Raw genomic sequence first — 16,839 nt, forward strand, 5'->3', positions numbered from 1 at the left:
ATTAATGTGATATACTATCTTTTTTTATATTTTTATTCAAGTTATCATTGGCGGTTCCAGTTTCAGACTAATAAAGAAATTCTCTCGGTCCTCCCTGTATCGAGTTTTCAATAGAAATTCACGAGTGAACGAGTGTCCTGGGAAATCATACCCCGCAGCACGTTTCTGACAATCGATCAGCCAGGATACAACATCGAGAATCCGTTTCATCCTTGGATCCATGTTCTTTAATCTCTCCTGCTCCTCGACGCGTGCTCTACGTTGGAGAACGATATTATTCCATTGGTAAAAGTATTTCCATGCTAAGTCCTGTTCCCTCGACGTCCATAATAAATCCGTTTTCTCCTCGTAAATCGTTTTCTGATCCCCTTTTATTTTACTTAATACCGACTCCAGAATACGCTTACTCAATCCCTGTTTCTGATCTGAATCCTGATTACTTTTCAGAGACGATGCATCTTTGCTCCCATTCGTCGACCCTGTGCGACTGAAGTGAGCAGGTTTGAAACGAATGTCTTTATTTTTCGCAACGTAAGGATCATCAGATTGCCGCTGGGATAGCGGATTATTTAGAGCAAGAAGTCTCATTAAAAGATCACTAACGTGGGGCATAGAAGGTGGGTTTCTTTCTGCTTTGCACCATGCTCGACGGTACGAGGAACTACAGGGATTTCTGTAGATCTTGCAAAGCCTTTCCATGATTTCGTACCTGCAGAAAGGATGAAACATTAACAAGTACATAAGAATTAGGCCGCGACCGCCGGAGCTCGTCCGAATCTGCCCGACTTTATCCGATCTGACCCGAAACAGTCGGGCTACCGCCCGATGTTTACCGAACCGAGCCGAGTAGTCGGGCCGCGCATCACTAACCTATTGGCGTGGTGGGTTCGCAAGTAGGACCAGCTGCCTCGTAGCCTATAAACAGGAGGCGCCTGCAATCCAGCTAAAATTGACCTACACGAATGAAAATTTCCCATGGCGAAACATTTATTAGCTGCGTTGATGAATCTCGCTATGATTCTACTTCTCATTGCTAACTTCTTCATCGCCAGAATCTCGCTGGCGGTCAAACAAGAAACTCGATGACCGAAGGCTATCCAGGCAGCTAAATTCGGAGCATTTCTAGAATTCCTTTGGAAGACCAAGATTTCGATCTCCTCCGAGGGAATTCGAACGAAAAGATCACGATCGATCAATGCCAACTGCCTGGCCAGTATAGTACTATCTATATCCCAGATTGTAATTCTGAAATCCATTCTCAACAATCTTCTCAATTGAGTAGTTGCATTGTTCTCTCGTACTTCAGATGTCTTCTTCTTTTTGCCAGATCCATTTGCAGAAAAGATTCGTCCTAGAATACTAGGTTTCTCTTCAACAACGATCGACTCTTCCTGACACTGACACTTCTTCCTTCTACAAAACAGCTTCCGTTTCATTGGACGCTCCTTTTCCTGCCGAAAATTTCTCAGATGGTTCAAGTGTTGCCTCAGCTCCCTGTTGCAATACCATTAATAACAGATCTAATTTCAAATTGTACGCAGCGTTTCGTTAAGGTGGAGTATCCACTTGGGTCGGTTGCGTATCAAAATCTGATACAAAGTATTGAGGATGATATAGGAAAAGGTTACACTCCGTTGTATCATTAAATTGATGCTGGTATTTGAAACAAATGGATACTGGTTAATTACCTGTAGGCAGCTGCAGCAGGTCTGGGTCTGTACCAGTAATCCGGTGTCCAGAATAGAATCACACGTCCTCTAGCAGTGGTACCAATGGACCCGAACCTACCCAACTGCAGAGCAGTATGAGAGGTACTGGTTGCCAGTTGTCGTCGAGATACAGGAAGCCTCAGTTCCGTATCAATGGGCTGTCGGCGAACAGTGACCAGACTGAACGATCTACGACCCTGAAGAGTCCGTTCTCCAGGTTGAACGGACCAGGGGCCAAGAGCGTAAAGAAAATGAGGCGCGGTGCAAAGACCGTATCTTCTGAAGTGTCTGAAGCGTTTCGAGGACTTGGAACGACCTTTCTCTTCACCTTCCCAGACCTTCACGCCGCTCTCCATGAGAACGTAAAGACTCAGCATGTTCTTTTCAATCGACTTCGAAGCTTCGTAGCGTACTCTGTCCCTTCGTGTAGGACCAAGTACCAGTCCTGAGTGACATTTTTCTGGTACACCAAATCCGAATCGCGATATCCTTTGCGCCAAAGATTTCTTAGGACTCTTTGACTCTTCATGTTTCATTGTCGTTTCGTATAATGTTTGTTCGTCGTACCAGACGGTTCGTTTCTCGTCGTCGAAGGCTCTGTTTTGAAAACGATTGCAAGGGCAACTCTGACAAGCGACAGAGAATTTCTTGGCATTGTAGTATTTACGATTATGGTCCCTGATGAAGAGCACGTCGCAGAGTCCACCATTTTGACGCTTGTCTTTCGAACACTGACACGTAGGCCAACTTCTGCTAAATTTATCCGCTCTGTTCGGTGATAGATCTCTTAGCTCATTCTTGATATCTTCCAGACTTGCTCCGGCGAATCGCACTGGAATTGGAGTGTACTGACCATTGGCTAACTCGTCGTAAGAAGGACCCAGGTACAGGTCCTTCTGGGTCCAAGTTGGAGGCACGTAATCACCGGCACCCCCGTAATGAGCCCATACTCTGTTTACAATCATTTCTATCAAATTATAGAAGTGTCTGTCTTATAGGTAAGAAAAGTCTGTCGCGTTTTACTTGTACTGGCGGCAAATATTAGTCATGCCATTTGAAGAAATAGGTCACAATTGCCGCCAGTGTAAGTAAAAGGCAACCGAAAAGTCAATTGATACTTGTACGACCTGTACACTGTCTTTTTCCCTTCTTTTTCAGTGTTTCTTTGAATCTCAATCTCCGAAGACAGGATATACAGAGTTGAACTACTCGAAGAACTTGCAGCTGTCGTTTCTGACAAGGAACTTCCATCAATTTTCTTCGCGAGTAATCTGTCTACCTCTTCACACCACCTTTTCCAGAGAGACTTTCTTCTTTGTATACCAGAGAGTTCATAATAGTTTGTCCTTCCATCGATGAATCTAATTGCATCGGATCATTGATCAGGTATTGTGTATAGATTATGATTAATTAAGACTCTGATCAGTTAAGAGGAAGTGTAGGGGAAGGGGGAGATGAGGTTCTAGGGTGGGCTTCTTGCTAGACTCTCCCAAAATGAAAAGCAAGTAATGAGGGACCTTCTTCTACTTACATTTGCTCTCAGCTAAAGGAAGTCTGCGTTACAGAGGAGACACCAGTTAGGTTTAATCGTAAGTTACATTGGTAGAGCATCTAGCTTTAGGACATTGAAGTGATAAGAAAAGGCAAGTGGTAGAGTTACCATTAACCACTTGCCAAATCTTTTACACAAATCTTTTTCTTAAACGTCTACCTTGCCTTTAATGTTTTGCGACGCCTCCTGCTGAACACACTGATGGTGACATATTGCAAAGGATACACCGAGATCAGCTCAAAACTTTCGATGCTGGGGTCAAGATCACGAGGACAAAAGAACTCTGAATTCCCTCTGAAAACGTCTCCAGCTATGATCAACTTGGTCGGCGTGAGAGCAAGAGAAACTTGACGAATTCCTCGTCCATATCTGTTGGTCTCAGCGAAGGAAGACTCCACGATGATGGTATCAGAAAAGTCGGTGTATTCGGAAGCCAGTAATCTTTGAATTCTATTCTCTTCCATTTCATGGTTCCTCGTTCGGTGACGAGGTTTCCTAGTTGTATGCATCGAGTAGGAGGGTCTTTTAGACAAATCATCTAAGAAATTCAATTGGACAATTTTTCCAATGACGACTGATTTGTGCAGCGAGTTGTTCACTCGGCAGAGGTTAATCTAAGAGCCAAATGTGCTCGCTTAGAGGCTTAACAGCTTCTCGGTTCATGACAGAGGGCGTTTAGAATTTTGCAATATTCCTGTGGCTCGATTAGACTTGAACGTAGTTGCATAGAAAATGAAGTAATCAAAAAGGGTCGTCGATAGTTTATTTTGAAGGATCATTGTTTTGAAATAGGTAGTGAAGTTGTATTGTAAAGAACGTGAACCGAGGCTATCAGTGAGCCACGCAAACGTGTTAGGGGAATACAGTAAAATGCAACCAAATTTTATTACATATCATCGTGTTTATTTTTCAGTTCGATGCCTCCATCGAGGTTCACGACTCGTACATAGTCGGCGACGGAGGAGACTAAGGTTTAAAGACAACCGGCTCTACGTGGTAAAAAGGTATCGCAGTGCCTTGTCTTGGTTAATTAAGGGTGTTTAGCCTTTTTTTTTTAACTCCTTACTCGCTATTATACGATAATAAATAACATACAAAAAAGACGTACAGGTAAAAGACGTAAAAAAGAAGCTCGCCAATAGGGGGAGCGGTCTTTAATCTAGAATAAAAATCGATGTAGGTTCAAAGAACGTGCAAAAATGTACAAAGTGGCATCAGAGGTACATGGTGGACTCCTAATCGTTATATTCGACTTAAACGAATGCTAACTTCTTATCGATTATTATTCTCTGGATTCACTTTGATGGTGACTTTGTTGTTCAGAGCAGACGCGAGCTTCTCTACGTTACTTTGAGCCAGCTTTCCTGCTTCCGAATTCGTTGTCTCGTTGGTAGACGCTGCTGAGTTCTCGGGAATCGGCTTGATGGGTGGTTGTGCTTCCTGAAATGGAAAATTCTTGAGTTTCGTGAAACTTTGTAAAAATCATTAATATTTCCTGAATAATTATCCAAAATATTTTTTATCATTTTTGTCTCTGTTTAGGCCAGTGGTCACCAAACTACGGCCCGAGATTTTCATCGGGCCCCTAACTTTTATTTATAAATATTTTATATAAGAAATATTAATTCTATAAATACACGACAACGATTCTTCTATTGTTCTATAGTGATTTGGTATAAGACTTTCAAGTACAGTAATGTCTCTCACGCTGTCTCAATGTTGCTCTACCCACTTTGTCCACCGGTTTCTTCCTACGCTTATGTTCTATTTTTCGTCCAACTCCCATTTGAAAATTTTTAAAAATTTCCCGTTTCTCAAAAAAGTTTGGTGACCCCTGCTTTAGGCAAAAGGTGGGCACCGTGTCTTTCGTTTGTTCTTATTATTTAAAAATTGTCACACTCTTTCAACATTGCGAAACCGTGTACATATCCTTATCTATACGCGATAGAAACTTCTGCATATCTCTGGTCACATAATTTCCGTTTTCAGAGACGCAGTTCGCTTACGTATGTAATATTCCAAGAACACGTTATCTCGTGTACAATGGACAGTGAAATAAACTTTTACCCCTTCAGTCTTTCTTCTTAAATTCGATCTCTGCAAAGTTGCAGCCAATTCGTTCTGCAGCCTGGAAACCACTGGCCCGTTCGCCAGTTCCTCGGTTCCGTTTCTGTCGTTGCGCGGTTGCTGCGACAGGAAGTCCAACTTGGAAGGCTGTTTAGCTTCTCCTTCGTACGCTCCTATCCTAATGGCGACCTTTCCGCTGGCGGATTTCAAATTTTGTGCGTTCGGAGCTGGCGGTGGTGGGATAGTCTTCGGTGTTTCCGATACGGGACTTGTTGACTCTTTCCCGTTAACCTGCGGTTTGTTTCCGGTAGGGGTATGTCGAGGACTTCCGTTCGTCATAGGCACGGAATTCTGGAAATAGGTCGGAGGTGGTTTTGGAATCACTGGATTGGGTGTTTCCTTTAATTTAAAAGATTCGATGCTTTGCATCTCCACCGAATCCTCGTTAGGCTTGCTTTTGGAAGGAAGCGGAAGTGGAGGAGGAGCTGGCGGAGCGGGGGTTGCTGTAAACGCTGGAGGTGCTGGAGGTGCAGGTGGAATATTCGGCGGTGATGTATTCAATACCCTCTTCTCTTGTTCCTAGGGACAATTAGGAATGAAAAATTAATTTAGAAAAATTACAATTGAATTTTCTACAATAATTTGTAGAGCAGTGAAAATTAAAGGATATCCATTTCTCTTTCTTTCATCTTACATTCTGAACTGGTTTCGTTTAAACAATTACGTATCCTTTAATTTTTTCAATCTACAAAGGTGTAAATTAGTGTTCCTCTTAGCTCCACTGCGTATTAAATTGATGTTAAACAGAGTGATACAGGTGACAACTAACATCGTAAGGTGTAATAGTAACCACCACGCGACTTCTCTTCTTCGATTCACTATTCATGATTTCGAAGCTTCAAGAAGCATTTTTCGATCAACTATTATCCTTTTCGTCAGCGCTGCGTGACTGGAAGCAATTTTTCTAAGTCACTCTCAGGGTTTGTTAATTAACATAGTCCGCGTAGAACGTTCGTAACACTAAACAGAAACAACTTCGCCTTTATTTTCCTTCGAATTTCGCATCACCCGATTATGGCAATTCGTAACAACGTTCCTTAGTCGGAAAATGGTAATCACACTTTTTACTTAATTACAGTGCGGAGTCAACGTTGGTCGTAGGTTGCGGTATCTGTCGGCTAGCCACCTTGAAACCGATCGCACGCCACGGACTCGAGTCGACTGAAAACAGTCACGAGCTCCTCAAGCTCTTATGTAAACTCTATTATTTTGCACTTTTGCCGCAATTCGTAAGATGTACGATCGGGGGAGGGACAAAACCGGGGAACAAAAGTGGACGGTGTGCGCGCTCGCGCGTGTACCAACCGAGGCCGATGATTGATAAATCGTTTAATAAATACGCTTGATTACCGTCTGATAACTCGATTACATAATCAGCTAACGAATCCACGGTAGTATGATATTTTTAAAACGATTCGATTGGTATACGAGTACCCGATAATTTTCTGATTAGTTAATTAGTTAATTAATGAAATCGTTCGAGCGGTTTAGAAAGCCTTCGATATTCAACCGCGCTATTATTGTACCTTGAACGTCGATCGGCTTAATTAATCGGTTACGTTTTAATTAAAGGCGCGATTTAAAACCACCGTTCTACAGAATTCGGCTACAGAAGTAATACGTGACACGGAAATACGAATTATCTCTCAGTTTCAACGATCCACGGTGTATTACGGTTATTAAACGTGACTCGTACATAAACTTCAACCGCACCTGACCGTTTATGCACTCACACGATCGCGTACAGTTCCTTTCGAACGTCAGACAATGACTGCTCCGGTGCCTTTGTAATTTCGATGCTTTATCTGTTTACTTTGGCAGATCTCTCGGTGTTGGTTGTGTAATTACCATCGCAAGAAAGCATTCCCGGCTACCATCGAAAGATTCACCGAGAGTGTATTTGCTTTTATATCTTCCCCCTCTCGTTTTATATCAATATTTAATTTACCTCGGTTGCCAAGCGTACGTTCGCTCGGGATTACATTTTTTTTCCTTTATCTCGTCCGTCTTTCTCTCGTTGCAAATTCAATCGCAAGTGCTAATAGGATTTTTAATTAACCGCTTGTCGGGTATCCCTAGTTTCCGCTTTTTCCATCGCGAGCATCGCCCTCCGCGTGCGCTCGCGTTCGACCAATTTTACCTATGCACGCTCGAGATCCTTTCTGTAATTAGAAGCTCTTGTCTTCTCGCTAAAGAAAGGAGACGGTGAAAGTAACGAGTGTAGTTTTTAATAATCGTTCCTGTCCATATAATTATGTACAATTTATCTGGAAACATTGTATTCTGTGTAAAAGTGTATTTAACACTAGATTGTCGGAGCGATACAATTTGACTCATTTACGATTTTTAGAAAAACTTAAATAATTTTAAAATTTTTAAATTTAATCTAATATACAAATACTAATTCCTTCCACTCTCCGCATTTTAGTTCCAAAAATCCATATGTGCTATGCCTATTTTGAAGGATCTATTTGTCCGCTAATCTAGTGTTAAAAGCTAGATCCTTGTCAGTGTGACTTAAAATTAAAAAAAAAAAGTTAGAACCTCTCTAAAGTTCTTTCTCGACAAAAGAGACGCTTATATAAATACCGCGAATTGTTCGAAAACAATTGAAAAAGAATCACGTAATGGAGCATACAAAAGGAACACTGGTTTACCAGAAAGATAAGCTTATCATTCTCTTACCTGCTCCGGCGTTTGATCAGAGAAGTGAACCTTCTGCTGAGCGGAGTTGAACATCTTCCGGTGTGCGCGTTTGAATTCCTCCATCAGCTGCAAAGAATGTTGCAATTACTTGAAAATAAAGAGAACGAAATGAAATCGCGAGTGCGCAGCTCGCTCCATCCGCGTTCACTTATAAACTGGAGAAGATCCCCGAGCGTACTCGAGCGAGCTGCGCGCCTGTGAATCCGTCCTTCGATCGTGCAATAATTTTTTAATTAGATCAACTCTCTACTCGTTATTACCGCGCACCGTTTAACGACAACTATTAATGTATATCGTACTTATTAGAAAATCCACAGGCAAATGTATGTGTGTACCGATTCATTTTATAGATTACTATTACCCTGATGTACACTTTAATGGACGATTAATTACACGGACAATTAAGTAGCGTTGGAAGTGAATGAACCTCTGGTACGATAGAGAGGAACAAGTGTCGGAGATAGTGCAGGAGAGATCGAGTGGGTGTTGCTGATATGAACATCTGGTTCTCACGTTAAGGGAAGAATGATAGGAGCGCGTTGTTTGTGTCGGTATAATTGCATCGAGAGCGTAATAGAGTCATAGCGTGTAATGGAGTATAATTGGAGGGTCAGAGAGTTGAATTAACCCTTTCCCTGTGAATCGCGTGTGGATTCGCATTTTCGAAAATTGATCGTTAATCGCAAAGAGGATATGTGAACGGTTGATCGTTGCAATTGTCGAGGATATTCTTTGTATTTCTCAACTTTTAAAAGTAGGTACATCATTACACTATTGCGTAATTATATTATTAATTAAACTATTGAAACAAAACGATTTGAAATTGCAGGTACCTTGTCGTGCGTCACTTTCTGTTCCTGTGCCCTAAGTGCTTCCGGATTCGGAGGCTTCCGTGGTTCCAGATTTTTCTCCTTAGCGGCATCCGTTTTGGCAGCGTTGTTCATTCTCTGAAAGATCGCAAGAAGCGTGTCGATGATCAGGTGTTTCGCGAAAGACTGATCAAATTAATCATTCGCTAACGCGAAGAAGCATCAATAACTACGTCATACTTTTGAATTTTTTCTAAAACGAAATGACGAATTAAATCTCTGATTATTTTATCGTCGTGAAGGAGAAACTATCTATAAAGGGAATCCTTATCTACGCGGATAACGCAGAGATAACAGAAGGAGGGAAACAGTTACAGCGAATCACGATGTCGCAAAAATTTTCTTTTCAATGAGCTTTATTATTAGGAATGTTTTTGATTGATACTCGAAGTAATCGATAACAGATGAAAATAATAAAATGAAATTTTAAGCGCCTTCTCGAGAAGAGGAGAAAACGCAAAGAGGAAAAATTGGAATTCCAGTAACGCGATACACAGACCGTGCGTGCATCGCGTATTACTTTCTTTGAAAATAAGAAAAACAGAAAGATCCCTTGATCCTACTACCTGCTGCGCCCGCCTCTGCAATTCTTGCGTTATGGCAGTGCTTAGGTCGGTGCAGGCGATCGGCGATGTCCTTGTGGCGCAATTGCGAGACGTTGGGTGCGCGGTGGTCGCGGTGGTCACGATGGTGTCATTGGTTTTATTGGTCCCAGTCGAGGCAGCAGTGATCGAACCATAGGAAACCGTCGACGGAGGCTCGCAGGATGACGTCGATAAGGAGGAAGAAGTCGAGGCGGAATCTTTGCTGCAAGATGACTCGAGGCTCGATTCGGTCTCGGTCGAGCCAGTACTGCCCATCGACATCGTGCTACCCATTTGCATACCCATAGCGTTCATTGGCTTCGTTTCTGCAATCATAGCAAACTCTTTATGATCCTAATATAGGATTTTGAAAAATATCAAAAAGGTATTTGAACATTGGTTTCAAATCTTCCCTTAAAATTTTTATTTCATTTATTATTAACAAACCTGCAGGCCACTTGTAAGGAAGAGGTGGAGGAGGTGCTGGTGGACACACTGATTGATGAACCTCTACTGTCGTCACTGTTTTCCTTTCCCCTTCTTGCGAGCCATTTTCCTGGAACAAGATGGAACAGAGAAGTTTAGAAATAATAATTGTTTCACTTTATAATTAAGTCACGCTAATTCGATCAGATAGTCGTGATGATTATGAGAGGACTCGGGAGTTAGAAAGCGCGCTTGGCAACTCCTTAATTATCAAATAACATGATTTCCTTTCTATTTTATTTTTTCTAAAACTTTCATCGACAGACATTCTGTATAGACTTACTTTGGGTACGTGATAGGGAATGTCATCAGCAGGGCCATCATAAATGACGTCCTGTTGCCTGATATTGTCCCGTCGGTAAGCAAGACGACGATTAGCCTCGTCACGGGGATTGGCATCGAAATCGTGTACCTCGTAATCGATTCTAGGAGCAACAGGATCGTAAAGTGGCTCGTTGTCGATGTCATCTTCGTAAGTGTCTCTTGAATTCGGCCGACCTTGTCCACCCATAAACCTATGATTCTGGTTCTGGTTCTGGTTCTGGTTCTGATTGATACGAATTACCGTAGTGTTATTTGGTTTCCTTGTCCACTCTTGACTCTGTAAATTCATAATTTATTATTTAAATCTCGAAGACATCCAGTTGCTTGTTCGATGAAAGAATCATTACCAGATCCAGCTGGGGCCATTCCGAGGTACTGCAACTGCTCGTGGACAAGGCTAACGGACAGCAAATCCTAAAAACAAACACGTGTTTCGATATAATTGTCCACGAAGCACACGTGAACCGGTACTTTCTAATCCCAATTAAACCCGCGAGGAAGCAGGAGGTGGGTATAGCGCGAGGTTAAGAGCAGGATGAACGTTTCGTGTGGCCGCTAGGAATTCGTCGTTCGTGGCTTGTATCGCGATTGTTATCGCGAAATGTCCTATTAATAGAACGACTTTCTCCTGGTGTAAATTCACCGATGCCACTCGATAACGGCTGCTAACCAGAGAGATATGTATCCGGTATATTTTATGCATTTTCCCTGATTACGTGCCAGAGGAACGTTCAACCGGTTATTGTTAATTGCAATTACAATAGACGCGATCATGATAACCCGTAGAGGATTAATATTATGTCACCGAGGACTTATCGTTAATCCTCGGACGGCGGACCATGGAGAGGGCCCCGTTTGAACTGCTTACAACCAACCTTCCATTTCGGTAGCAGGAGTCATCGCGAGGATATCGATGATGCATTCTCGGATCTTGATGATGCTGAGGCGAATAGGAAGAATTCTGTTGTGGCTGAGGACTGGTTGTAGCCATGCTCGACGTTTCCGAGTCGTAACCACTGGAGCCTCGAGTCCAGAGTGGCTCCGGGCAGTCGTAAAGGTGATTCGGCGTGGTTCGTTGCACTATTAGGTCCAGGATGGCAGAGCTTCTCATTACCTCGATGGCTCGTTCGAATGGAAGATCGGTGAGCCTTTGCCCGTTGCACCAAATGATCACGTCGCCGGCTTTCAAGCCTGCTGCTTTCGCTGGTCCGTCGTCTCTGGTACCCTGAATAAATTTCGATTAATTATCATCGAGGCTTACTAATCCCCTTCGTCGATCGATCAATCGAGAATTTAATGTTCACCTGAACGGTGAGACCGGGCACGAGGCCTCTGCAAACGCCGCAACCTAAACGTCCCTTCTCCCCGACAAGAATTCGAATTCTGACTTCGTTGCTCGGCACAGCACCCAAACCAGTTTCGTTGTACTGGAGCTGTTGCTGTTGCTGTTGTACCATGTGCCAGGTGACCGGATCGTTCGGATTGCTTTAAGAATCATAAAACAGGTATTATGTTTTGAAATCTCAACTAAGCAATTTCGCATGAAACTGAAGCTTTCAAAGTATTTTAAGTTTAAGTCTGTGATATTACTTTTAACAAACTGTCGGTACTTACTCTTTCACAGGAATCATTCCCACGCCTGAAAGGAACAGAAAAACGTAATTAGTTCGCATCATCGACACAGGAAGAGGATACTTAGCGTGAAACTTGGTTAATTACTTCGAATCTTAAGGACGAGAACTTGTTGATTCTTCGCTAGAAGCGCAACTTCCTGATGGACCGCATCCTCCACCGGATACCCGTTCACCCTTATAATTTGATCACCGACCTGGCGGAGAAAAAAACAATACTGACAAAGTGAAACGAAGGAAAAACGTGAAGCCATGGATGAAGTAGAGCATAAAGGCAGCTCTTTCGCAATCACAAAATCGATTCATATCGGTTAATGCGTATCGAACGAACCGGTTAGTAGTTGGATCGCTACCACTGTAGGACAGGAATTTACCCTTAATCCGTTTCTATGAGCCTCGCTTCCTGGTTGCACGTCGCTGACGTAAAATCCGGCCGCGTATTCCCTTCCTCCTCGAAGGGAAAAACCGAATCCGGATGCTCCGCGTCGTCTTAGCCTGACGTTCCTGGTGACACCGATGACGGCCATCCTACCGCCTCCTGTTGGATTCCCAGGACCTCCACCGGTCGATGGAACCATACCAGCACTCGGTGTGCCGGATGAACCACCGGACCTAGGAAGGTAAATAATTTCCATTATAGATTTCAATTCGAACATAAACTGCGAGAGTATTTCGTTTGGAAATTCGAACGATTAATTTTACCTTTGAAAACCCATCGACCCAGCCACGGGTTAAATCAACAAAAGCGTAAAAAAGAGAGGTAGGCATTGAACCGTGTACACCCATCGCATCACGATTGAAAATGGGCCACGATTCATTTAACCGAACGAATTCACAAGCACGCGTACCAGCGACATAATATTTTATTCTGAATTTAACCGACTTTAATGAGCCTCCTCTTTTCGTTACGTAAAACCAGCAACGCTACTTTCACGCTTTTATTCCCATGCGTTTTACCTTCGCACGAGCAGCAAGCTAATAACGACGATTATTTTTACAGCTGAAAATCGTATTCAGCGAACTGTGGAAAGTTTCGTTTCCCGTGTCGAGATGGGTTTAATCGTGTATTTCGAATATGATACACAGGTGGGTATATTAGTCGCATGCCTGCGGCGAGACAATTATGCGACCGGAATACCTGTCGAGGGTGACGGTGATGGTCGCGTTTCGAACGATTTCCGATCGATTTCCAACAATGGTAAACTGCGCCAGGTATTCGTGACAAACGCAACGAAAATGACACGAGGACATTTTTTTCTCTTCGGGTCACGGGATAAAACGCTCGGAAAATTGATGCTCGCCCGACGACAGAGAATTATAGTAATTCCGTGTTCGACGTGGCTCGTCTTGGCGAATAATCGCTTGGCAAAAATGCGACGGTTGAATCCAACGAAAGAGGCTCTACGGTAGCTTTGTTCGGTTCTGACACGAAACTTTTTCCAGCTCGCTGGGAAATTAATGACCACACCTGGCGGTACTATTGCCGCCCGAGCAGGCTGACAGAAGCGGAGGAGTCGAGGCAAATTCCAGCAGGCAGACGGAAAAGAGTGCGTGGCAAAAGGAGGAGGTGAAACGTGGAGGCGAACGAAGAAGGAAAGAAAGACACTTTATGTTCCCTAATGACGTCGGGAATCCATCTTGCGTCGGACATTGAAAAGATTACGCGGAGTATGAAGGGCTGTCGTAGATTGTCGGACGTTGCAGGACACGAGGATGACACCCGGGTAAATGACAGTCATTAGAAAGAACGAGATACTAGTTTAAAATGGCTCCGCCTAGCCGGAGGGCCCGACGTCTTCCACGGCGCGCCTTCGTGCCTCCGTTTCTTTTGCTCCTCGAACCTTACTACCGAAGGCAAAGGGAAATTCCATCTGCTCTTTCCTATGAACAGCCACGGGCGCAATGCGCCTGGTGGGTGTAGTCGCTAACCCACTCGGGTTAGCTTTTTCGTCCCAATATCAACGTCCCTTAGCGTTGGGTCTTCCGTACCCGAAAACGATGATTGGCAAGCCCATGAGTGGACAGGTAATCCAAACCCGGCGCCACTTGGAGGGTGGTGGCTGCTGGGGAGTGGATTTATTTTTAGCCCAATTTGCGCCCTTTACAAAAGCTTGGGAACGGCGGAGCGGGTTATGAGCGGGGTTTCGTTTTTCTTAGATTTTAGAACTATATTAGCTGCTCTAAGTTATCCGGTATTCGATTTTTGGCTGCATTTGATATCTTCGTCTTCAGTTTACTCGGAGAATAGAGTTTGCGCATTTGAGAAAAAGGCGTTCGAAGGGAAGTTCGAAGCTGAGGGATCGTTAGGTGAAGATTTTTCTTCCAAGAGGTTCTTACCGAACGAGGACACCGTCGCGTTTACCGAGCTGTCGAGCAACGGCACAAGCGTCGGAGCATTTGTTGAAAAACTGCTGGAAGCTCGCGACTGTTTTCCAACGCGTCTACAGCCTCTTCAACGAAACAGCCGACGACTTTCTTAAGACGACGCGACGTTAAAAATACGTTAACAGCTCGTAAGAAGTAGCCTCCGTGTCAGTGATCTCTGAACGAGAAATCTCGGTAAGACCGGCCGTAGGTGTCGTAGTCGACAGGCCGTTCAGAAAAGGAGGATCTTCTTTCTTGCACCGTATTCCTCTTATCTACCGCGGATCAAGGGACTAGTCTATCGAGATCGAACCCGAGGGAACGGGTAGAAACCCATCGAACACGGTAGTCGCGTTTCACGAAAGTTTCTTATTAAAGCCCTATAAGGAAATATGTAATTCCCCGATAATTGCGAGTTCGCTTGTGCTCGCGGTGGTAATTACCTCGTAAATAGACGTATGGAAATTGGTTGGAATAGAAAGTTTCTGGCCTTCGCGATTCATAGACTCGAGTCTACCCCGAAAGGTATACAGGCTGTTTTGCCTGCTAATAGTCAGTAGTAGTGATGTACGGCCCGACTAATTCGGCCGCGTCCGAATCTATCCGACTTTATTCGACCTGACCCGAAATAGTCGGGTTACCCGACTGCCCGTCCGAGCCCATAATATCGGGTACTCGCGCATCCCTAGTCAATACCGATAATACGCATCAACGAAGCGATAACTAGCTTCTTATTGACCTGCAAGCGTCGAAGAAAAACCGATTTCAAGAACAGCGCGCAATCGCTTATGTAATCTCGAGGACAATGGACGCGTGTAGATTGTCAAGGAGCCAGGGCATCGATATAAACGGACATACCGTTACTGTCGTCGATATCGGTGTTTAACGATCGACCCACGAAAGTGTTACGACTGTCACGAACCTCTTCCATACCGTTTTCCATCCGAGAAACAATCGTCAAGAGTTCGCGTGTTGCCCCATTATCGCATCAGATACCCTGTATTCCATCCACATTTTATGCTAATCATTTACTTCGCCGATCAGAAATAATATTCGTCGAAAGGATCAAGGAGGAAGAGCAGAGGTGTTTCTCGTGTACCGGGGTCAACGTTGTGTCTGCTTTTGGAGGGAAAGCAGGGAACGTTGGTCGTTGCACGATAAACGTTGCCCCTTTCCAAGAAATTATTTCGTTTCTTAATACCTCGGTTGCGGTAATAAACCGCGTGAAGCAACATCGTAGTTTCAATGCGTTCGAATCGTCACGCGCGAATTATAGTCGCTGAATGTTGAACGTTTTTTCAACACGAATTGGCACTTTTACTAAAGTACTTTCGTTGGTGGTAGTCGTTTGGCTTTCAATAGTTTAGGAAAAAAATATCGTCGAAAGCTCCTTTTGGATAATGCCTTTCTTAACCCTCGAACGGTAGACGTTGGAGGCAGAATTCTAATTTAGGGGTCGATCATATGAGGGTGAATATTTCTCTACTTTCAATTTTTACTTCGCTATAACATTCATTTCTCCTTTTTATTTCGTGAATTAAAAATACACGATTTGCATTCAAGCGTCGCCTGCAACGAACAGCTGTACCGGCGAGACAATTACAATGCTCTCGGAGCACGTCGGGCTCGAATACCGATCATTCGTGCGAGCGTAAACGTAATGAAGTAACAGGACCCTTGAATTATCGAATCAAGATTCCGTTCACGGTTTATGATAATCGTGGGACGTGCGAAGGGACCTGGCTCTGGGTTAAGTTCGTTCCTTGACACAAATGGTGCTGCGAAAGAAAACGTAGATTGTACCCAGTGAGTAATGGTTTACTTTATACATTGCTACTAAACGACCCATTATCAGGTAGTTAACGATGTCAGATTTATTCTCTATAATGGAGCTGGAAATTAACTCGATTGCACATGTTGTTGTAACGATTGCAGTCTGTTAAGTGAATTTGTATTGCCACATCTGATGGGACATTAAGGGACGTAATTGATTAAACGACAGTGTTTGCAAGGCTGTGTACTACTTTACATAAGAAAGTAAGAGCTGACTTGTTTCTTCTTGTTTCAGGAAAGCGAATATCGAAACCATATCGACTCGTTCACTTTTTCCTTTCATCTGTGACACGGGTTTCTCGAATAATCACGCGAACTCGCTCTTTCATATTGCCCGCACGCTGTTCCGAAGGGATGCCCGGAACGTCCAGCTCGCTAACAATGCAGAGAAAGTGGATGCAAGCTGCAGGTAACACGGAAAAGACACGCCTTGAGTATTCCCGTTCCATCGAGTCCCGTTTCTCGGTACGTATTAGATTGGAAATAAATAACGACGGGTCACGATTCTGATACACGACCACGATGATTTCATTTTTATGAAATTCCAAGGAGATCCAGTAAAAACCGATCACTGGAAATATTCGATACCTTCGGGTATATAAATTATGACTGATACGGCGCCACGATGGCTAGTGCGGTAGTAATTAATTACGG

The 16,839-nt window shown here is 43.6% G+C and overlaps 2 protein-coding genes across 3 annotated transcripts in view; both read right to left on the bottom strand.

The window, feature by feature from the left end:
* Window positions 1–36: 36 nt before the first annotated feature.
* LOC117600396 (uncharacterized) lies at window positions 37–3,863 on the bottom strand. The gene is made up of 5 exons (XM_034315795.2): window positions 3,421–3,863; window positions 2,837–3,070; window positions 1,689–2,660; window positions 871–1,494; window positions 37–709 (listed from the first exon to the last, which is right to left on the bottom strand). The coding sequence occupies exons 1-5, from the start codon at window positions 3,768–3,770 to the stop codon at window positions 37–39; spliced, it is 2,853 nt and encodes a 950-aa protein (XP_034171686.2). The 5' UTR covers window positions 3,771–3,863.
* A 285-nt stretch (window positions 3,864–4,148) lies between these two features.
* LOC117600397 (uncharacterized) overlaps window positions 4,149–16,839 on the bottom strand; it is a 30,103-nt gene continuing 17,412 nt past the window's right edge. Inside the window, exons 1-14 of one of the 2 annotated variants that reach the window (XM_034315798.2) lie at window positions 12,691–12,985; window positions 12,363–12,600; window positions 12,077–12,185; window positions 11,972–11,996; window positions 11,662–11,842; window positions 11,233–11,582; window positions 10,705–10,771; window positions 10,317–10,634; window positions 9,995–10,103; window positions 9,530–9,873; window positions 8,928–9,041; window positions 8,074–8,160; window positions 5,329–5,907; window positions 4,149–4,701 (exon numbers count right to left, since the gene is read on the bottom strand). In XM_034315798.2, coding sequence (XP_034171689.2) covers window positions 4,534–4,701; window positions 5,329–5,907; window positions 8,074–8,160; window positions 8,928–9,041; window positions 9,530–9,873; window positions 9,995–10,103; window positions 10,317–10,634; window positions 10,705–10,771; window positions 11,233–11,582; window positions 11,662–11,842; window positions 11,972–11,996; window positions 12,077–12,185; window positions 12,363–12,600; window positions 12,691–12,704 — 2,703 coding nt within the window. In that variant the 5' untranslated portion in view covers window positions 12,705–12,985 and the 3' untranslated portion in view covers window positions 4,149–4,533. Of the gene's footprint in view, window positions 4,702–5,328; window positions 5,908–8,073; window positions 8,161–8,927; window positions 9,042–9,529; window positions 9,874–9,994; window positions 10,104–10,316; window positions 10,635–10,704; window positions 10,772–11,232; window positions 11,583–11,661; window positions 11,843–11,971; window positions 11,997–12,076; window positions 12,186–12,362; window positions 12,601–12,690; window positions 12,986–16,839 lie in introns of those variants that run through there. The other variant, XM_034315797.2, reaches the window with a different exon arrangement.

Source organism: Osmia lignaria, chromosome 15 (genome assembly GCF_051020975.1).
Source record: "Osmia lignaria lignaria isolate PbOS001 chromosome 15, iyOsmLign1, whole genome shotgun sequence".
Classification (NCBI taxonomy): Eukaryota; Metazoa; Arthropoda; class Insecta; order Hymenoptera; family Megachilidae; genus Osmia; species Osmia lignaria.

Coding starts and splice junctions, on each gene's coding strand:
- LOC117600396 (XM_034315795.2), bottom strand. CDS start 3,770: ATGCATACAACTAGGAAACCTCGTCACCGAACGAGGAACCATGAAATG. Junction 1,495..1,688: donor CCTGCTGCAGCTGCCTACAG/GTAATTAACCAG, acceptor GTATTGCAACAG/GGAGCTGAGGCAACACTTGA. Junction 710..870: donor CGAACCCACCACGCCAATAG/GTTAGTGATGCG, acceptor TCCTTTCTGCAG/GTACGAAATCATGGAAAGGC.